The sequence below is a fragment of the Pelodiscus sinensis genome, chromosome 16, assembly GCF_049634645.1.
Source record: "Pelodiscus sinensis isolate JC-2024 chromosome 16, ASM4963464v1, whole genome shotgun sequence".
NCBI classification, from domain to species: Eukaryota; Metazoa; Chordata; order Testudines; family Trionychidae; genus Pelodiscus; species Pelodiscus sinensis.
This window is the reverse complement of record NC_134726.1, coordinates 2138349-2161091: the sequence shown is the minus strand read 5'-3', so window position 1 is coordinate 2161091 and position 22743 is coordinate 2138349. Positions and strand designations below refer to the sequence as shown.

The following is a 22743-nucleotide window of genomic DNA, read 5'->3' as shown; positions in this document are numbered from 1 at the left end:
TCACTGCATGCCTGTCTCAGACTCCATGGGGAACAGCCATCTTTTCAAAACAGCCCCGTTACAGCTTCCACTTCCTTGTGGAATACAGTCATTATGCAGGAAAATGGGTCCCAGGTGGCTTCTGCCTGCTGTAGAATCTCAAATTAAAGGATTTGTGGGGAATATGGTGATTCCACATAGACAGCATAGAAAATATTAATTGCTTTTAGCTTTGTTGCCTGTATAATCTTGCACCCTTCCTCATACCTACTGGAGCATCTTTAACACAGGACACACAGAGAAGTTGGGGGCAGGACTGTTGCGTGTGGTTCAGCCAGCATCCTTTGTCATAGGCCATCTCTGCCGTGAGCTACTACCACCAGCTGCTTTCATGATCTCGTAGGAGAAGCTTTGTTGAAAATTGAGACCTAGAAGTGGAAATGTTGTTTCTGTTGCAAGGTCTGTGGGGTGGTGCCTTATCACAGCTATCACACGGATTTGGAACTACTGTTCCTGTCTCTTGTTTCTGACTTGTAACATGCAGTGACCCATCGATCTCTGCTCGGAGAATAACCAGCTGAGATGCTGGTGTGCTAGGGGACATGATCCTCCTCCACAAATGGTCAGAGAGGGCAGGATGGTCTACGCCACACCTGTAGCCCCATAAAAGTGACTGCTCCTCTAGGGAGGAGGAAGAAAACTGTTCCAACTCTTGACTGGAAAATCCTGCTGCCAGAGTAGCTGCAGGAGGGGCCATTTGGCCTGATCTGGAAGCAAAAGGCTGTTGCTGTGTGTTGCTTACGGACTCAAGTACAGATTTGGGTGAATAGACTGAATTTTGCTCTGTCATCTGGCACGTGGGTCAACATGCAGTATGAGGAGTCTGTCACTATGTGCAAAGTGTACTTAGCTTGTGGAACTCACAGCCCCAAGATAGTCCAAGATTTTAGCACAAGTCTACATGGGGCTAGACACTTGGAATAAAAAATAAGGGATGTGAACACTCATGCTTCAGAACATAAACTAATGAAGTGGAGAGACGAGGAAACTCCTTTCCCTGTGGATGGGCTATTTCAGAAACTTCCTTGGGAGATTTTTATTCTCTTGTCGTGTCTGGTATCGGCCAGTGGTAGGATACCGGACTAGACAGCCCATTGGTCTGATCAGTATAGTATTTTCTATGTCCCTGAGCAGAGCCATTTTACAACATTACATGTAAAACACTCAGTCTGTAGGTGGCAAAAATACCTCATAATTACCCCTGGAGGTTAGAACAGGCCGTCTGAACAATGACATTTACACCCTCGCTTCTCTCCTGCGTCAGCTACGGAATTAGAGACGGTTATGACCAGGTGCTGCTAAGGGCTCCGATGGAGGATCAAGCATTTAAATTTGCTTCTGGAACTTGTTCCACATTTGCAAGTCCTATGAAGATGATTGGCTTGGAGGGCAGATACCGCCACTTTAAGGCAAAGTTGTTGGCCTTATGAGAACCCACCCAGAACATCACCTTTTCTGCAAGCCTGCCCTTCAAGTAATCTTGCTGCTCTTCCCCTCGCTGGTGAAACTTGCTTAACGTCTGAAAAGCAGCGGCTTGGAAAGCACTTGAGAATATTTACCTGGCTGCCGGGCTTGCTTGACTGAACACCTAGCATTGCAAGCTTTGAACAGAAGGCAACTCCTGCATCTGACACTTTTTTTCTCAACAGACTTTCATGATGGAGCTGCATCTGCAAGAAACACTCAGCATACAGTATATCTAAAAACCAGTCCCTTTCTCAAAGCCTCTTTCATGGCTCATCAGAGGGGATGACACAGCCTCCCTTTTTGGGCCTCATCTTGATTATGCTCTGCTTGACGCAGACGTCTTAATACAGAGTAAGGTAGCCTCCAAGCACTGCACAATAATTCTAAAGCGAGTACTCAAACCTCCAGCATTGGGCATCTGAATAAAAGGCAGAGCTGACTTTGTCCAGAGTTCGCTCCGGTTGCTCTGCAGTTTGCATTGGACAGAAAGTTGTTATATAAATTGTTAAAGCAGAGATTTAAAATAGAGAACAAGTGAATGCTACAGTCCTATAGCCTCTTAGATATGCAGAAGGAGCAAGCCTGGTTACACAGACTAGTTTAGATGAAGTGTTTGTTTAGAATAAGTACTCCTGTGAAAGAGCAGGGGTGGGATTTTTCAGCTGCTTGAATCTGGTGCATCCAGTTAAACATTCATTTCCCGAGGGATTCTGCCACGGCAGCGTACACCTCTCAGATGTGAGCGTGTGCCTTTTGCTCCATCAGCTGCTTGAGTGCGGAAACTGCGTGTGCATCTCATTTTGTGGCCAATTAGTGACAATATTTTCAAAAATGTGAAGGAAAAGATCTAGTCTGTAATAGGGATGTAAGCATATAGTCATGTGAATGGCTAACGGTCACAATTACACACAGACTCCTGCTCCCGGGAACCCACCTCCGGTCCCAGGCTGCTACCTTTGCTACAGAGGTAGCAGCTGGGGGGGCGGCGCACATCAGCTCCCGAGGAGCCGGCTGCAGGTGTGTGACCGTTCAGCAGTTACATCTTTACACAATTACCCACAGTCTGTAACTCTCTGCAAATACAAAATTGCTCCCTCTTGTGCACTTATTAATATATTGTCCAGTCCATTGTTAGATGTCTTGAGACTGGTCTTCCATTCCTTACCTTAAGTACAGTCTAATCATCTCCACTGTCCGATAGCTGTGAGAACCTACACCTACATTCCTGTCTCTTAATTTCATCCAATCATTCCTAATTACTTCCCACTGGATCACCTCTGTTTCCGCTTTCCTCACTCCTACAAACTCCCAAACAACACACACCTTGGCGCCTGGGCAATGTGTTAGTATAATCCAAGTCTCGTTCATCAGCCCAGTCTCCTGACGTTTTGTTCTTTTCTGAATTCCCTTTCTGGCATTGTGGTACGTTGCACTGAATGCAGGACTCCGGGTGCTGCGGTTCTGGAGCCACATGTGATAGGAACCAGATTTGTCAAAGCCTTTCATGGGCTATATTGTCATCTGGTTTTATGGCTGCTTCTGCTCACATTTGCAGTTAAATGGGCTGCCCCTTTTCCTGTTCGCTGTCAAATCCTCTAACATCTGTGACATGACAGACTGCTTACAGGGAGAAGTTACATCGGCACAGGAAGTGTTAGCTGCTTTCGTGCAAGGTGTTCCCTCTGTAATCTCCTGGGTGTGCCACGCTACAGATTGAACCTCTCAAAACCCGGACTCCTTGGTCCAGCAGCATCCATGTTCTGGTAGGGCCACGGATGTTGCTAGACCAAAGAGTTCCAGAGGCTGGGAGCGGGACCCAGCTGGGAGAACGTGAGGGCTGGGCCTGGCCCACGGGCCCCAGCTGGGAACCCCGAGAAATCTCCAGCAGCAGTGTTGGCAGGGTGGAGAGTCCCAGGAAGAGGAGCCCGCAGCAGGGCAGCTAGCAGTGGAGCATTGATCTCCCCTGGTCTGGGACCGCTCCCCTTCCGAGCATGCCAGACCAGGGAGGTCCAACCTGTAGAAACCAGAAGAGCTTGTACCATGTGACCAGCCACTTTTCTGTGGTTCACCAGTTGCCCACAGGCCACAGTTTAGGAAACTTACTGCTTCATGATGATCCAGTGGAGCCAAAATGACATTGACTTTTCTTACTGTCACACCGGCTCAAGCCAGAACGTAGGCTTTTCTCACCCAGAGACTCTGACATTGCAAACCACGAGACAGGAAAGCAGCTCTCCCGAATGCTGGCCGCCTCTCTGCCCCACTGCCAGTCTCTCCCGGTTACCGGTCTGCGTTTTAGTAACACTGGTGGGTGTTTGTCAGGACTCCAGTCCCTGTTTGCACCCCCTTGGCACTTCCCCCAGCTTGATGTGTTGCTACTTACTTACTGCTGTCTTGCAAGCTTTGACTCCATAAAGAAGTATTTGTAACATTGTCGAATCCAATGTTCCTTTTCACTGCGGATTCTGTTGTGCGGGGGAGGGAGAGGACTTTCAAGGCTTACTGATGATAAACCTGCCCTTACTGATCCCAACTCTGAGAGCTAGTTGCTGAGACTCCCACTTGTTTCATGTTCTACAGTGCGCACCTAAAGAGTTTACTCTGTGGATTTATTCCTTGCACTGATGCATTCAGAGAGGTTGTGGTCACTGGCAGCAGTTTTCCATGTGATTCTGAATCCGTTCTTCCTTGTAAGAAAGAACTAGATCCAGGGTAGCTTATCTGTCCTTTGTCATCCAGAAAATATGGAACCTCCAGTGTGATTTAGCGCTTCCCACATTTTATTGCATGTTAATATGGTTGCTCATCTGAGTAGGTTTAGAACAAAACAGAGAAAATAAAACTTAACTGAGTGGACTGGGAAGTTTGGCCAGAAATCCTTTCTTCTTCCAGTGTGACTGGTCTGTAGCAAGCTCTCAGTCTGCAGAATGGTATTCACTGGCATTGCCGATAGCCATAACAGAGCTGTTCTGTCTAAGCAAAGGTCAGAGAGACGAGGTGGAGGAGGAATAACTTCTACTGGACCAACCTCTGTGGAGAACTTCTCTGAAAAACTCATCTCTCATATCAGCACCAGTTGGGCCAATCAAAGAAACTACCTGACCCACCTTATGTCTAATATCCTGGGCCTGACATGGGTATTAGGGATGTAAATCCTGTTTAATCAGTTAACCTGTGAAGCGTTGCGTTTAACCAGTTAACCGCTTAACCGGGATCCCGTAGGCAAGGGCTGCTCTGGCCAGCCAGTTACTGGTAAGAATCACCCGGTGATGGTGATGACCCAGTTACATCCCGAATGGGTACAGCAGCTCTACATGAGCAAAGTTCAGTGCTCTGTATTCTTAGCCAGTCTCTCCCTCCCTCCCGAGCAGCAGAGCACTAGTGCAGCATCTCTGGTCTCCTGGGCGACACAGACTATTAGATGGATTGTGCAGCAAGGATAATACTTCTCAGGGGCATCTGGTTCCTTCTCCAGAGGCTCAGTGGGCCAGCCCCAGTGTTCATTAGTCCTTGCCAGCTGAGAGTCCAAATCCATTCCAGTAGCTGTCTCCAGGGCCCTGGAGTCTGGCACCTTCTGCTCTAATTCTGTCTGCTATTTGAACCACAATCTGCCAGTTCTAAAGAGCCAGATGAGAGACTAGGTTACAGAATTCTGCTTGGGTTACCCTCCCCTCTGCTTCCTGATGCACTGGAAGGAATCCTCCTTTGCTCTGCTACGGAGGCTGGACCGCTGACCCTGTGCATAAGGATCCATGGGCTGATTGGCCTCTTTCCCTTCCTTGATTTGTAACTGAGTCAAAATGAATAATAGTTCATAGCTTATTTGTGAAGCGGACCCGTTCTTCTTTTGCAGTGTGTCTCTTTGTATAACGCTTTGAAAACTGCTGACAAGTGCTGTGTTGGAGCGAGGCTTTTTATTTTGAATGAGTTTTAGCAGCAGTGTTTGTTTTGGTTTTGGCTTTTTGCTGGTGCAAACATTTTATTAAATAAACTACTATAAAGACAAGATTCACCAGACCACGAGTGGAAAAGAGTGCGCATACATACATACATACAGGGCTCGAAAAATAATGTAATCTACTCGCCACGGGTGAGTAGATTACAACCCGGAAGAGCCGACGCAGAATTGCGCGGCTAGCGAATGGGGCTTGCCGCTGCTTGATGAGGTGTGTGTGTGTGTGTGTGTGTGTGTGAACACATGTAAGGACGCATCTCCGATCAATGGACAATTCATGCAACAAATGTACATCTCTAGCAACAACTACTAAGAATTTTGTGAAGCAAGCAAGCGTTACCCAGGACATGGAGGGTTGTTTGTTGCTGTTGTGGTTTAGAGGTGGTGGTTTAAGGATTCTCTTCCTTGGTCCATAATGTCACTGTGGCTAAGATCCTCCCAGCCCAGGTGTATGGATAGAGCTTACTGTATATTTTAGAAATGTGTATGTGCGTTTGAGTCCATTGTTCAAGATCTCCTACACAGTAAGAGCTAGAACCACCACATTGGGTAGGCAGCTTCCTCTTCTCATAACTTAAAGCCAGGCCAGGGTTTGGTTGTGCCAGGACAATTGGATGTGTGTGGAATTTGATTGTTTCTCATGAAGTGGAAAGGGAGGGGGGTGGATCTGTCAGGAGAGAGTTTTACTGCATAATGACCACAGTGGGTCAGCAAGGAACCAGAGATGGGGACTGGGACAGCTTCAAGCCCACTGGGCCAGCAGGGGGCAGGATTGCAGAAAGACAGCTATCCACTTTATATCTCAAAGAGTTTGTGTGTCTGTCCCCCGGCTGGACTTGCACTTCTCCCCTGGCCTCAAGCTGCTGCGGTGAGAGAGGGCCGGGGTTGTCTTCCTTCCCCGGGGCACCTTGCCTATTGAATCCCACATTCCTAGCCCTGCCTCAGAACAGTGATTTAAATGAAGAAAAACGAAACTTATTTGCGTTAAGGACCTGGGCAAGGCCAGGTAAATCTAGTGATCTACAAAGTCTCTTCCATTTTGCTCAAAGAAACTTGAGGCTATGGCTGCATTCAAACGCTGTTGCTAGCTGAACCCCAGCTCTTCGCGGCCCTTGTGCTAGAACTAGGGCTCTAATCAACTAGTCAGCTAGCCAATAAGCAAAAGCTTATCGGATAGTCAACACGCTAGTCGGTTAGTTGCTTCCATCCCCTTTCTGCCTCTGATCACAAAGCAGCAGCAAGGGATGGAAGAGGAGGCGGTGCAGGGGGGAGCCGGCTTAAAAGCTGGTTCCCCCCCAGCTCCACTTCCGTGGGACAGGGTGGGGCGCAGCAGTGGTGCTGCCTCTTTGAAAGCACATTTAGAAGTTGAAATGCAGCATGGAGCCCAAGGCCAGCGGGGGAGTTCCCCTGCTGACCCCAAGTTCCACACGGCTCTTGTACATTTCAAAGGTGGAACGTGCACTAGTCCTTATCAACTAATCGAATAGTTGATGGAGATCCCATCAATTATTTGATTAGTTAGTTAATTGATATTTAACATCCCTAGGTAGAACTGTTTATTCCAGTGTGTTTTGCAGACTACTTACAGGCAGGTGGTCCCTTAGCTGGAGCATGGAAACCTCTGTGAGCCTGTCTAAGTTGCTTCATCTCTGTGCATCTTTCCTGGTCTGTAAAATTATACTTGCCCTCTGTAAACAAGCTGTGGCAGATAGAAGTGGGAAGTCTTACCTATGGCTGTGGGCCTTCAGGGACTGGCACAGCAGAGCCCTTTGGTGGGTGGGGGGGAGAACAATCTGTTCACACTGATCCAAAAAAAAGCACCATCCTGCTGCTAGCTGCTGTCGTGTTAGAGTGATACGGCGTCATTCTGACTCCATTGGCAATCCGGCTTCCAGGCTGATCCGCAGAGGAGCAGGGTGTGCACTCTTCTCTCGTTCTGGCCGCACGCCAGGACTGGGAAGGTTTTTCATCGGAATATTTCTAAGGGAAAAAGACTCTTGTCGGGTCTCTGTCTGAAGAAGCAATAAAAGGCACAAGCCCAATTCAACAACAACAAAGGCTCATTTGCCGTGCACGTTTTACAGCATCCACAGCTTTAAAAACAAGACTCTGCTCTTCGGAGCAACCGCAGGGCTGTGAGGAGCGAATATTTACAGGGACAGTCAACTTGAGTATTTTTCACGGAGTAAAAGAACCGGATTTGCTAGTGCACCCATGCAGTGTTTTGGCGGGGGGTTATTTTTTTAAGGTGTGTGTATTTTTCTACTGATCTGTTGAAAAATATTTGGAATAAGGGAGGGGCTGGCTCCCAGAGCAATCCCAAATGTCCACCCTCCCTGTTTCCAGCCCCCATCCTGCTGTCTCTTTGGTCTCAGGTTTGGCTTGCTGCAGCTCGCACACTTCTGAAGGGCCTGGTAAAAGTGCACAGGGCAGCTCCCCCAGAGACTAGCATGCTAGTGGACAGGAAACTGGCACTCAAAAGCAGTGACCCTCGATGGCATAGCAAGCGCTGCCATTCACACTGGCAGGCCCTGGGGATGTAAGGGGTTGGTTAAAGAGGCGACCGTGTAACTGCCGCAAATCCTAGCGGCTACACGCGCTGCGGGCTGTGCAGTGTAAAGCTTATTTAAGTTGTTTTATTTCAGCTTTACACTGCAGTGCAGCCTCCCCAGGAGGGGGGTCGCCAGTGTGTAAGCCTGCGGCAGGGGAGCCAAGCCAGCCACAGACGGGGTTCCTCCAGCCGGCCAGAGCAGCCCCTGCCTGTGGTGGGTCCTGCAGGGCTGGAGCTGCTCCTAGGGCCGCCAGGTGTCCAGTTTTGAGCCAGACAGTCCAGGATTTGAGCTTTCTGTTGGGGAAACACATGGAGACGCTAGAACTGAGAGGGTAGAACTGTCCGGTGTTTTCTAACTCAGGTGGGACGTCATGGCAAGTGTGTCCGGTATTTTTGTCGAAACCATCTGGCAACCCTACCTGCCCCCTGCTCGGGGTGGGTGGGACACTGCCCTAGCCCCTTCCTGTCAACCAGAGCTGGTTAGCATTACCAGTTAGGGTGGTGATTACTGGTTAACCACTTCACCTTTCGCTTCCCTAGCAGGTACATTTTATAAGGGAAGTGTCAGTCTGTAAGTCGGGGAGGTTGGTCAGAGAATCCTGCAACCTGTGACTGATTCCCCCGCCTTCACCTGAGGACGGCTGCATTTTCCATGGAAAATGCTGTTTTCACTTTCCTTATAGCTAATGGCTGTTCTTAGCAGGGGTTTGGAATCCTTCAGGAGCAGGATATGGAAGTCTCCATGATACTGGTAATTCCTGATCCACCTGAAAAGGTACCAGGGATTGAAAACTTCCTCCCAAAAGGGAGGCATGTGCCTGATGGGGTGATCTTTCGCCTGCTGCTCCAGCATCTTATGCCAAAGAGCTTTAGACACTTTAAAAAATGTCCAGTTGAGCTGGTGTCTAAGAGGCTGTTGGTGAGCTAGAAGGGCAGATGCGCTGGCTTGCACTCTGCCCGAGACAGCAGCTCAGACTTGTTTTCCAGGCTTCACCCTTGCAACATCTCCAAGATCTTGCCAACAAGCTCTTAAATGATCTCCTCAGCCAATAAAAGAAGGCACAAGCCTTACATCAGAATATCTTTTCTTAGTACTGCACACCCTGTGGCTGAGACAAGGTTACCTAACAGCTACAGCGAGCCGACTCGCTCTTTCAGTTACTGCATATGCTGCAATAGGAGAAATACGTGCCTGGTCTCGAGAGCCGTTTGGAATGAAATCGGAACTAGTGCTGGCTAACCTATTAGATGTCTATTTCCAAATGAGCTGCACTTTGCTACTGGTAGATTATGCATTCGGGGGGGAAACGCTGTAATCACAGTTCTCTCAGAAATCAATGTCAGACTTCCTTTAGAAGCTGGGAGAGTAAGCTGCAAAATGATCAGCCCTCCTGTACACTCCGAGAAGGCTTGGCGTGGGGGAGCGGTAAGGTGTTGCATTGCTACACGTTTCTGTGCAACAGTGGCATCTAGTGGCGGGTGAAGATGAAAATACCGTGTCCTGACACATGTCTCTGTTGCAAAATCAGTGTGGCAAAAAGCAAAGCACCACCTAGCACACTGTGACTGTAGATCTGTTGTAGCAAACGTGCAGGGGATTGAGTGCAATTCCACCTGGCTCACTTATCTGGTCTAGCCTGATGCTCTCAACAGGAGCAAACTCCTGGGAGCTACAGGTGGAGACATACTGCCCGTGGGGCCGTCTCTGCTCTCATAGGAGTGGAGCGTGCATACTCCATTTCAGTGAAAACAGTAACTCGTGAGCTGAGTGAGTGGGGCGAGGGAATGCAGTAGTCGTACAGGCTAGATCTCTGCTGCAAGGCTGCCATGCCCGGCTAGCAATTCCCCCTCTTGCGGGGGCTTGCCTGTAGGCTGTCAGTTCAGCAGTATTCCCCATCTGGTCGATGGTCTCCCTAAAAGAACAAATAATAAAGTACAGGCGGATGGCTCCTGCAGTGTACAGGAGAACAGGCTGTGGCTGTACCAGCAATGTTGCAAGTTGCACGACTGCAGGTGCCTTTGTGGTGACTGGCTGCTGGGAGCGGTGTGAGGGGAGCCATAGATTTGATGCGCTGTTGGTGTTCCTGCACAGCTGTCTGAGCATTACCCTCCCTCCCGCTGGGCTGCAGGTGTGCACAGCACGCAGCTCAGACGGACCCACCTACTGCAGGGCACGACTGGCGCAAGCTCCCAGGCTCACGCTGGTGCAGGAACCTCGGATTTCCCTAACCGCCCCGCCTCCCACTAGCAATCACCGGTAGCACCTTTTAGAGAGCTGTTGGTCCCGGAAGAGGAAAGCTCACGGCAGACAGTTGTGACCAATGGCAAGGTTAATTATGCAAGTTGTAGGGTGGTGCAGTTTCCCAAGACTCAGATTCCCATTTAGACACCAAATGTTAACAGCAAAGCCCAACCGACCTATAGCTTCTTTATATAACGTCGGCTAATAGAGTCCCGGCTTCTCAACCCCGCAGGCTGCTGTGATACATGAGACTGAATGCAATTGCCTTTTCCAGCACTTAAACACCGAGGAATAAGCACCACAGGAAATATATGGACTGCCTGGAGGGGTTATTTAACTCTTGTAAAGAGAAATTACTGGCCAACTGCCTGAAACTTTAAGTGCAAAGCTGGAGGCAGGCTTGATACTTTCCTTGCTGTCCACCATTGCATAAGACTTAAAACTAGGCTGAGTAAAGTACTAGAAAATACTCTAGGGACCCTTCCTCTGCTAGCAGGAAATGGGCGTCCATCGCCTCCGAGAGGAAATGTTTGAGTGTCTGGTCTGATTCTACTTTAGAGCAGTCTAAGGCGCAAGCTGCCGCGTTCCCACTGCCAGTCTGTATTCTGCACTAGGTTTTTCCATTTTATTTGCTTTAATGAGTGAGGCTGCCCTTTGTCTGGAGCCAGGCTTAGTGGGAGCAGGTGCTCTAAGCTGCTGCGACACAGCCTTGCCAATGTACCTCTCTCATGGCCCACTCTGCAGTCCCTGCTCCAGCGAGGCCCAGACTGCTAGAGGTGCTGGCCTTAGCCATGTAGTAAGAGACCTGGCAGTGGCTGGGGGGCCGGGCTAGCATGAAATCCCCAATGGTGAATGGCTACTGCTTTAGCCCGCTGCCTCTCTGACGTGCCCGTTTGAAGGAGGAAGGCAAGAGGCTGCTAGGTAACCTTGAGAGAGACGCTTGCCCACTGTTTAAACGCCCAGGCCAAGGCTGTCTTGAGTCTTTAAGTACGCAGTTGGTTCCTTTCATCGACCTGCAGCAAGCACTAACAGCAGGAATTCACAACAGGGTACCTGCTGCCTGATCAGGGTGTGCTAGGAATGTTCAGAGTGGGCGGCTAATGGCAGTGGAGGCGGCGTGTAGCTTTGTTTCCTCCTTTCATGGGCTGGCGTGTTTGCAGTTTGCATTTGAGCCCTCGCGGAGCCATTCGGCACTGCTAGCTTTTCAAAGAAACAGTAGCCAAGTGCTTGATCCCACCCTGGCAAAGGTATTTTGGAAGCACTTGGCCTTTGCCCCCATGAGAATATGCTGCTGTCCCCTGTAGTCAGCTTGGCTTAGCACTTTGACACGTGTTCCATTCATGCAGTTGAACGCTGGCACAGCGCTTTCCGGCTGAGTGCTTTCCACACGGAGCGCTGCGGTGCATGCAGACCCGCAGGGCACCTCACTTTGGAGCAGAGCCTCCCGGGCATTGCGGCTGAAGCAAGGCAGCATTCTTGATGAGTTCTGTCCCCCAGCAGAACCCCTCAGTCATGCTAACTCTGGGGTGGCCCGTGTTCCACGAAGGGATGTTTGGTTGGACATGCTTCCCTGTATTGGGGTGGGGATGGGGGAGGCGTAAGTTTTGCCAGCATTAATGCAATGGGGCAGGACTGGCTGAGGGACTCGAGATCTTTATCTGTGGGCGTCAGTCCAGATCCCTAGCTTGTCTCCAGGTGAAGATAACATGTAAAGTGCCTGCATGGTGTGATAAGTCCTGGAAACAGTTGGAATTCGAGATAACTATCTTTATGGCTCTTTATAGCCCCACACTTGGAGCTCAAACCTAACTTTCCATCAGCAGAAATCTGGTGGGGGGAAGGGGAGACTGCTTGTTTGAGCAAACTTGTAGCTGTTAATAGGCAATTGGAGAGGGATTGTCGTTGCAGGAGAGAGGAAATGCACCCGGTAACTCACAGCTGGCTAGTTCTTACTGCACGGGAGAAATCTAGCTGGAGGGGACCCTCGCTTAGCAGGCTCTGTCTGTGAGGATGGCGCTTGGCTTGGTTAAACAGGGCTGGACTGTTGGGGATGTGGCTTCCTGAACCCACAGCACTGGAAAGCAGCAAGGTGGCTCCCTTCACATCTGAAGCCAGCTGGCTGGGGGGGGGAGAGGGCGCCTGTCCCCTGGATACCCATGGGGTGAGCAGTGTGTTGGCTAGCTTTGCAAGGGGGAGTAATAGCTTGCAGCGTTGTAACCCTTCCCAGCCAGCCTCTTGCGAAGGAGATACAGCTTTCTCTAACTCCGAGGAAGGCGGCAAGCTGACTGGCTCCCCCATTACTAACAAACATCCTTGTTTATCCAGAAGTTTTCAAATACTTTCAAATAAATGGGGCTTAATTGTTAACATGGCCTACCTGCCGCCAGGAGCGCTCTTGGTATTTCCTTGCTGTTGAGTCTAGGGCCCAGTAGAATTGTGATTCATGTTTTTAGTAAAATGTATTAACTGTGTCCTACCTCAGACTGATCCTTTCACAAACGCTTCTAGAGGAAGTGTTCCTTGTCCTGCGTGACCCAAATAGCGTACGATTTGTGTGGTTCTTCTTACACTAAGAACTTTCACTTCCAAGTGACTAAACTAGGAAGAGTTCAAACAGTGTTCTGCACTGTTGTCTAAATCTAGGTATTGCAAACAACTCCTACTAGTGGGCTCTTAAAACCTAGAGCAAGCAAAGTGAAATGACCTGGGGGAAAACGCTTCTACAGCAATCTGGGAAAGCATAACTTTGAACTGAGCTCTAAGGAGTCTTTGAATGGAAGAGGTTTAAACCCTCATCCATTAAGCAGATGCAAGAGCATGCCAGGTCCTAGTTGCATTCACCACCCCCACCTTGCCTCGAACATTTGCAAGACTTGGTGTGATTCTCATACAACAACCCTTTCTACAGAAAGACGGTATGAGGTGCTACGATACGTGTCTTGCCTCACAGCAGATTTAGAAGCAGGAGTTTCTGGATGTGCCCCTGGTGGTTTAGAGCCTGGTTTTCAACCTGATTTTGATGTGATGCTGTGCAATCCTGTAGTGTGTTGCAGTCTCCTTATCCTCACATGCTGAGAGGTGATAAAGGAGGAGGTGAAGGTGTTCTCTTCTAATAGAATGAAATTTGCGAGAGTGCCTTTGTCACTCAGTCTCAGACTTACTTTTAGTGAGATGAGAACTCGTTTTTCTTGAGACTTTGCTACAGTTTTCCCGGCGGCCTTGTGTACACTTACTGGGAGATCAGTGCAGCAGGGATCCGGCTTTCAGGCTAAAGCTCCTCTGATATAAAGTTGCCAACTCTCAAGTTAATCATAAAACCTTGAACTTAATACTCAGTTCTGTCACTTGGAGTGGTGGCACACGTTGATACGTTCTGTGTAACCAGGGTCTTCAGTATTGGCTGAAGATCTGGATACAAAGAGAAGAGTTCAACATGGTTGGGAGGAGGTGATTCTTGTATGAAGGCAAAATGCTTTCCCAGGGAGCTGCTTTAGTTGATCACTCTAGCTCCAGGCACTCCATGTGTACTTGATAGCGTACGGGCGATGGAGTAGCATCTTCTGCAAACCTTGTAGCCAGAGAAGTGTGAGCAGCTGAGGACAGTAGATAGCATGTTTTGTCTCTCCAAAGACGTGCTCCATGTTTGTTCAGCTTTTGTTGGTTTCCTTGCAGGGATTGACTACAAGACCACCACTATCTTGCTGGATGGCAGAAGGGTCAAGTTGGAACTCTGGTGAGTTTACATTTCTAAGCTCTCTTGGCAGCGGGCCCAGTGTCTCCGAGCGTGCTGGAGAGAGAATACAGCTAGCTCTGGAAAGCGCGCTTCCGTTCCCTGCCGTACTGCAAGACCTGCCAGCGTGCAGCTCACTCCCCTTGCCGCTAGAATAACCGCCAGCCCTTTTCCTGGTCAGTGGCTCGCACCCTGAGGAGGGAGCTGCAGCACTGAGGCTATGATGCCCTGGTTTGCAGGGTCCTGCTGAAAGCTCCACACCTGTAGTTCACGAGCTTGCAGTGCGCTCCAGAGGAGACAGACCTAATCTCAAGGAGCAGTTTGCCGAAGCTGCCGTTAACACAGTTCATGTCCCTCTGCCTCCCGGTAACTGGCATTAATCCCACCTTCTCAGTGGGTGGCCCGTGAGAATTTGGGATCCATAACCAAGTGGTTTTGTTGGCTGGGTTGCCGTGCTAGTGTGAGTTGGCCCACGCCATCTGCATGCCCAGCCTCAGCAACCAGACAACCATCCTCTGTTTCAGGTGAGGTCCCGTTTTGTTCCACTGCTGGCACATCGCCTCATTCTCACACGACCTTCCTGCTCTTTAAAACAAAACAACAAATCCTTTTTCAGCTACAGTGCTTGGTTGCCCACATCACCCCGGGAAAGAACCACAAGAAGGAAAGGAAGCTGGTGGTGGGGCTCCACATTTCTCTCCAGAGAGCTGGGCGCGGATTCCATCCTCCAGGCTAAGCGCTGGAGACGGGGAACTCTGAGATGACCCCAGTAATGGAAAGGGCACAGCCGACAGTTTCTTGGGAACAGGCTTTACTTCAATAACAAGACTCTGAGGCAGGGCACAGTGAGTGGAGTGCAGGGTTTGCATGAAATGTCCCTGCCGGGCAGGTAGGAATTGCAAACCTGGATCACGCTTTGGTCCGTCTGTCTGTAGCTTGCACCAGGCACTTCAGAGGAGCGTGTAAGAACCCCAAGCAGGAGGAAGATGCGGGGAATCTGCCCCACATATAGGTCTCACCTTGGTCTAATAGAGATTGACATAAGCCCTGAAACATGAGGTTTTAATATCCCTTCAGCATATCATGTAGCGTTAGGAAAACACTAGATATTTGTTTTTCCTATAAATGTCCCATTTTTATTTGAATCCTGTTAAGTTCTTGGACTCAGTGTCCTGTTGCACTGAGCCTCAGAGTTCAATGGCATGTGTAAAAAGTGTTTCCTTCTGCTGGTTTTGAATTCCCATTTTCATTTGATTGGCTGGCTTCCTGTTGTTCTGCGAGGGGGAGAACAGAAGTTCCCAATCTTCTTTGCTAGGTATGTAGATAGGAACAGGATAGACAGCAATTCCTTCTCACTCTGCTTCTTTCCCCAGGAACAACCCTAATCTTTTCGGTCATTCTTCAGAGGGAGTTTTCCTGGCCTTTGGTCCGCAGATTGTCCTTCTCTGAACCCGTCCCCTGGACTCTCTCTTTGGAAGTGCAGGGAGCGGTGCTGCCGCAGGCCTTAGAGGAGGCCTCACCTTTTGATGTACAGAACAGCACTGTACTAGCCTGCACCCTGCCCCGCATGTGACCCAGTACTGTTTGTGCTTTTTTGTCCACAGCTGCACTCAAAGCAGAGGGCTGCATTGAGCTGTCCCAGCAATGCCCAGGCGCTGGGTCAAAGTTTAAATCTGAGTGCAGAGCAGTGTTGACACTGAAAGCACCTCTGACTTGTCAGGCAGATGATGAGTCAGAAGGTGAGTCTCTGGGGGACCTGATCCAGCGTGATCACACATCCCACGGTGTGCTGACATGGCCCTCCTAGAGCCGCATGGGACGGACACAGCCGTCCCAGGGCACTGTCTGCGTAGCCTGACCTCGGCTTGCACTTCAGTAGGCACTGCTCCCATCACTGGGGTGTGCTCCAGCATCACCTCCCAGAGGTCCACAGCTGTTTGTTGCAAGACTGTGAGAGTTGTTTGTTTAAACTCGGCGAAATGACTTCAGCCTGCGCACAGAGAGTTGCGGTGTTTAGTGTCTGCAGGGCTGCCTGTTGCGCTGTGCGCCGTGGAACACGCTGTTCCTGAGGACGGTGGGCTGTGAAGCATCAGCGCATGTGGTGGCCAAGGAGGGTTGGGTGTAAAGGTCTCTCCTGCAGCCAAGAGAAGGTCACTGATCCAGCTTCCCTTTGGAAGGGCTGCTGAACGGATGAGCTCCAGGCCTTTCTCATGTCTAGTTTTTGTAAGGCTTAAATAAAAACGTTGAGGAGGTAGGCGAGGTCTGCCCTGCTGCCAGAGCAGGGATCCCTAGCCCTCGTCTCGCCTGCAGCTGTGCAAAATTAAGGAGAAAATGACTTCCCTTGGAATAGTGACTCTGCCCCTTGTGTCGTCACAGGGAGGGCGGCAGGTTTGTCACGGCGCCGTTGATTTCCCTAGGTTATCGGTCGGCGATTCCCCCTTGCAGCGATGGCTGGGCATGGTGCCTGGTGTGCAGGGTCCAGCATCACTCCTGTGTGGGCCAGCCCCGTGTGCCAGCTCCCCATGCCCAGAGCGGGGAGCCGCGGCCGCAGGGTGAGCGCAGGATGGGGTTGGTCTCCAGCCCCCTCTCTGGGGCACCTCCTCATCGGTTTCTAGCACAACTCGGAGTCCGTGAGTTTTACTAAATTCACCGGGGCTGCTGTGTAACGGCTGGTGAAGAAACGCCGCGGCAGGTGGCAGCCCTCACCGTGGAGTAGCCCTGAGAGGTGCAGATTGAGAGTGGCTCCCCAGGAAGGGAGAGGTCTGCAGCAGGGAACCTGGGCAACCAGGAGGGATCACGTGAGGATTCCCTGTTGTGTTCACTGCCTCTGGGCACCTGGCCGTGGCTGCTGTGGGCAGCCAGGGGACCCTGGGCTGGACGGGCCTTTGGTCTGACTCCGCCTGGCCGCGCTGATTCTCTGTTGGGGGGAAGGACTTTTGAAAACGACGTAAAAGCATCTTGCAGAGCAGCCCACACTCTCTCCAGCCACGGGGCGCTGTGCATCGACAGAGCTCTGCTGGCACCGTTGCTGGGCCTTCTGTTGTCTGCAGGGGCAGTGGGGGGGGTCTCCAGAGTTGTCTAACGCTTCTCAACTGGCTGGATTTTCTGTTTCAGGGACACGTCTGGCCAGGGGAGGTTCTGCACCATCTTTAGATCGTACTCCAGAGGTGCTCAGGTAAGCACTACCGGCACTGTGCCCCGGGGCCGGGCCTGCTCACATCAACGTTCTCCAGACAGGTGGCAAGCAGTGAATGCCCACTAGCGCCTTCCAGCGCCTCACCTTTCCCTCTGGTCCCTGCCCTTCGCAGCAGCCAGCACACGCATGGAGGGACGTGCACTCTGAGGCTGACTTCTGCCGCTGCGGAGGAACGGAGTGTGTCACGGTTCTGTGGGGAGAGGAGGCGTGGCTCCTGGTGTGGATCGTGCCAGGCAGTCTTTGCACTGCACCCGGGTTGGGGTTAGGTTGGCGTTCTGGTTTTTGGCCGAAAGCTAACTTGGTAAGCCTCGGATAGCAGCACGCTCAGGAGATCAGCTTGCCCTGCTCTGGGCCCGTTCCAGGAAATGAGCCTCTTCTGTTGACTCAGGCTGTAAGCCAGGAGAGCTGCTTGAGATCTGATAACCCAGTCCTCAGTGTGAGGGGCAGGCTTGGAATGGGAGCCTCTGCCTTGGGCCCAGCCTCTCTCCTGGCTCAGACCCTGAAGAGCTGTCCCTCCGTTACTACAGCGGTGTGGCATCCCTAACTCAGCCCCCAGGAAGGTGATGGGCCCTACAGCACACAGGCCTCTTAAGCTGCTCATTTCTCTGGCCCAGAGGGGCTTGGGAGATGTCCCCTGGCCTTCTTTTCAAGAGTAGTGGCTGTCAAAAGGTTCGCTGGCTGAACGGCTGCATCCAGCAGTTACCCCAGGCCTCAGCCTCAGTTTCTGCCACTTCAGCTTAATCTCTCCCCGCCTTGGGATTTCACTCCCACAGCTGCCAAGCTGCTTCTCCGCCTCCTTTTCTCAGCACTTCCTACAGATGTGCTTGAGACTAGACCTGCGAGCACTAGAGCACCCACCCGCGCCGTCTCCTCCAGGTGCCGCACGCCGTCCTTTCCTGTACAAGCCTCTAGTGTTGTGGAGGTTCCCTGGGGCGCCTTTTTGGCTGTGTCCAACTGGGTGCTCCTGTTGGTGAGGAGCAGAGCGCTATGGTGTGTGTGTAGGGAGAACTCACAGGCCCTGGGCCTGCACATCCAACATGATGCAGGAGCTTGTTACAATTTACTCCCCTTCCTGCCCCCAGCCAGTCCAGCCCTGAAATTGCATTCCAGAGGGATCTAGAAGAACTCCACTCCCAGGAAAACGTGTGGTCAGGACAGGTCTTTGTCCTAGACGGCTCTGAGGCCGTGATTACAATTTATTTAAATATTTGTGGATGTTTTCTACATTTGCAGTTGTTTGAATTGACACGCAATACAAAGTGTACGGTGCTCACCTTGCTCACTTTGTTTGGTTTTTATTACACATTTGCACTGTAAAAAAAGAAACCAATCCTATTTTTCAGTTCATCTAGTGAAAGTCCGGTAGTGCAATCTCTTCTTTGTGGAAGTGTAACTTACAATTGTAGATTTTTTGTTACCTAACTGCATTCAAAACAATCAAAAACGTTAGTGCCTACAAGTTGTCAGTCAGTCCTGTTTCTTGGTCAGCCAATTTGCTTATGATTGCAGGAGATAACATTGCCTGCTTCTTGATTACAGTGTCATCTGAAAATGAGAACAGGTGTTCACGTGGCACTGTGGTAGCCAGCATTGTAAGGTATTTCCATGCCAGATACTCTAAAGATTCATCTGTCCCTTCAGGCTGCAGCCAGCACTCCAGAGAACATACGCCCATGCTGACAACAGGTTCTGCTTGATTACTGTCCAAAGCAGTGCAGGCCAGCGCATGCTCATTTTCATTATCTGAGTCAAATGCCACCAGCAGATGGCTGATTTTCTTTTTTGATGGTTCAAGTTCTGTAGTTTTTTGCATCAGTGTGTTGCTCTTTTTAACGAGTTCTGAAAGCCTGATCCATAGCTTGTCCTTCTCAGGCTTTGGAAGGCACGTTGGGTTCTTAACCCTTGGGTTGAGTGCTGCAGCTATCCTCAGAAATCTCACATTGCTACCTTCATTGTGTTTTGTCACATCTGCAGCAAAAGTGTTCTTAAAAAGAACCGTGTGTGGCAGTCTCAGATGACAACCCAGCACAACATGAAATATGTGGCAGAATTCTGGTAAAACAGAGCACGAGACGTACAGTTCTCCAACGAGTCCGATCACAATTTAATTAAGGCATTCCGTTTTTGAAATGAGCATTGTCTGCATGAAAGCATATCCTCTGGAATAGTGACTGAATCATGGAGGGGCATACAAATGTTTAGCATATCTAGCATGCAAATACCTTGGAATGCCAGCTAGGAAAGTGCCTTGCAAAAACCTGTTCCCACTTTCAAGAGACAATGCTGCCTGCTTCTTATTTACAATATCTTCCATAAATGGAAAAAAACGTGTTTGTCTTAGCAATTGGCTGAACAAGAAGTAGGACTGAATGGACTTGTAGGTGAAGTTTTACATTGTTTTGGTTTTGAGTGCAGATAAGTAGTAATTTACATTGGTAAGTCAAACTTTCACAATAAAGAGATCATACTACAGTACTGGTATGACACGAGTTAAAATACTATTATCATTTTTACAGTGCAGATAATTCTAGTCCAAGATAATATAATGAGCATTGTACACTTTGAATTCTGTAATTAAAATTAATATATTTTAACATGTAGAAAAACACCCAACATATTTATGTAATACATTTCAGTTGGCTTTCTATTGTTTAACAGTGCAATTCAAACTGTGTTGAATCACAATTAACTTTTTTGAGTTAATCCTGTGGGTTAACTGCAATTAATAGACAGCCCTACTTTTAATGTAAACAAAGGACTGTGTGCAGAGTTGTAGACGGGAGCTTATGTAGCAATGTACAACTCTGGTCTTCCTCAAAACCTCTGGTCTCTGCACAACTTGTAACTTCCCTTTTTACAGGGGACCTCTTTGTGATCCTAAATGTTGAGTGTAAATAGTGAGTGAACTGACCTATTACAAAGCAAAAGAACGTAGTAGGCATGCCTTCCCTTTAAGGCATGCTCAGTCTTGCTCGTGAACCTGGCCGCACCTTTCAAGAAAAGAGCCAGCCTAATTTAACCTGCTCTCTAAGTAGCCAAACAAAGACATGGGATTGGTGGCATCAGAACACTGAATTGCCACAAGGATGTGCTTTGGTGCATTAGTTTCTTAGCACCACCTGCTGGCTCTTGAAAAAGCTTCTACAGGCTCCATTGTAGCATGTCCCCTGCTCATCCCTCTGAAAGCGACTGTTCAACAAGAGCCCCTGGGCTGGGGATAGGGGAGATGCCTCTGAATGCATCTTAGGCTCCTAGGAGTAGGTGCCAAGCAGTCGCTTGGTCTGAGAAGCATCCCCTCTTTAGGGAGGTTGCCCTTGCCTGTGGCATGGAGCCTGGCTGGAGTGCAGAGAGCAAAACCTCTGTGGAAGCTTCCTTAAGAAACGTGTCCCTAATGGGAGGAGACTCTGCCTTGATTCCCTTTCTCATGCCATGCGTTTGCTCATCCAGCCCAAGCTCTGGGTTGTGCGTGGCGATAGTCAGTAGGAACAAGGAGGCAGTGTGTGTGTTGACACCCTCCTTTTCAAGAGCATTTGAGCCCTACTCTGGAGATTTAGGCACTCCTGCAAGCTTTCCCCAAAGCTCTATCACGCACGCTCTCGGGAATCCAACTGGCAGGACTTTGGTCTCTAATCTTCCTGGTAATAGTGCCCTTAGATGTACGAGTGATGGTTACAAATTGTTCAGATAAAATGTCTGATTAAGTGGGTGTCCTAACTTGAGCAGACCCCATATTGCTGCTCCCCAGATTTGGGATAAGACCGCTCCAACACAACTTACAGCCGGGGGCGTCTGCGTAGCATGGGCCGCCAGTCATGTGGTTGCTGTGCCAAATGCCTCGCCGCCTGACGTCCCCATCCATGGCAGCAGGACTGAACAGGAAAGCAGCCGTGCTGATGGCCGCCTCCACTGCGGTCATGAGAGAGGAGTGCTCCTAGCAGAGAGGCCAGGACATCTGGGATGCAAACTGAGGCTGGCTTGCTTCTTTCCCACCCTGCCCTTGCCTGCTCTCTCTGGTTGAAATGGGAGGGCGATGAGGACATTAGCTCTTCCAGTTCCCAGCCCCTTTCTCCCCGTGTCTTTGTACAGCCGTGTGGTGAAGGGTTGGGCTATGCTACGCAATACGTCGCCCCGGAAGTCTGTTACTTGGGTGTCTACGCCGTGCTGTGTCAGTGCGATTCCCTCTCCTGCTGACTCAGCAGGTCTTCATCAGACCTCAGTCAACACAGCTGCAGCAGGGCCACGTCAGCCATTAGTACGGGCAAGCCCTCAACTCCATCTCATTCAGGGAGGGCCAGGCCTTCAGCTCCTCAGCCCCACCATGCCGACTGTGTGTGTGTGTCTGGTCTGTACATGGAGGCAGGATTTTGAACAAGGTTGTATTCTAATCGGAAGTGTGAGCAGCCAGCAGAAGCCCTCAGTAGACCTGTCCTGCCGCTGTTGGGCTCTTGCTAACTGGCATTTGTACCTCACACTGGGGTGCTCCTGATGTCGAATGGTTACGTGTGTGAATTAGGGTCTTTGCTCTGCCAACTTAATCTGCCTCTGTTCTTGAGCAGGGTATCTGTTCTGGAATTTCTGGCTCGGTCTTCAGTAGGAGCCGTCATCTGAGCATCCTGCAGCAGTTCTGTACGTAAACACCAGCCAAGCCTCCGACAGCTTGTTTCGACCCTCAGCAAGGGGGACGTTTGCCTCTTGTAAGCTGGTAAATTGAGGCAGAGGCACTGTGACTGGATCAAAACGACTAGCAAAATGTCAGTCAAGAATGCGACTTAGGGATCAGGATGCCTAGTCTTGTACTCTACCTTCCGGACTACGCCCTCACCCAAGTCCTGGACTCCACCCGCCGGACTACGCCCTCACCTTCTCCCAAGACATGCACCCTCACCCGAGTTTTGTACTCTACCTGCTAGACTGCATACTAAAGAAAATGGACTTTGGCCAGCAGAGAAGTAGCCGCAGTAGCACAGCATGAAGCATGCGATGCCTCTGGACTGCTCCATGTAAACCTGCAAGGTGCCGTTAGCAATCACTGCCATGCTCTCCCTGTGTTGAATAGTTGTAGGATGTGTGGTGATATCCACATTGCACTTGTGATTGTAGGGGATTGCCTGGGGCCAGCAGACGACTATTTGGTTTTGAAATTTGCTTGCAGCCTAGTGCGTGTAAGAGCATTTCTCAAGGCTGAAAGCAAACACCTTGAGCAAGGGCCTGCGATCTTTGAGCACTTTCACAGCTCTGACAGTCGTGCAGTCCAGCCCAGCCTGCCAGATCCGTGTGACCCCTTGTGGCTCTTGAGGCACTCAGCTGGGCCCTAAGCGCCAAGAACAAACCAGCTAGATTAGCTCAACTTTCAGAATTCTGATCAAGTGTGGGGCCTGCCAGTCAACAGGGGGCCCATCTTCCCCTCCCTTCTGCAACCAAGCACCCTAACCTGCCTCTCGGCCTGGGTCACGCTCTCCTGGGACCCTCTGCTGCCTATGAAGAGCTGATCCTGCTTATGCGGGGTGGGAACTCACCAGCCCTTTACAAATGCAAATCTTGGCTCTGAAGTTGTTTTGTTTGC

General features: G+C 50.1%; 1 protein-coding gene across 1 annotated transcript in view; it reads left to right on the top strand.

Moving 5' to 3' along the window:
* Positions 1–22743, top strand: part of RAB40C (RAB40C, member RAS oncogene family) — a 49535-nt gene that overhangs the window by 15384 nt on the left and 11408 nt on the right. The window contains exons 3-4 of the mRNA XM_075899040.1: positions 13927–13987; positions 17099–17159. Of these exons, the coding sequence (XP_075755155.1) occupies positions 13927–13987; positions 17099–17159 (122 nt within the window). The remainder of the gene's footprint in view (positions 1–13926; positions 13988–17098; positions 17160–22743) is intronic.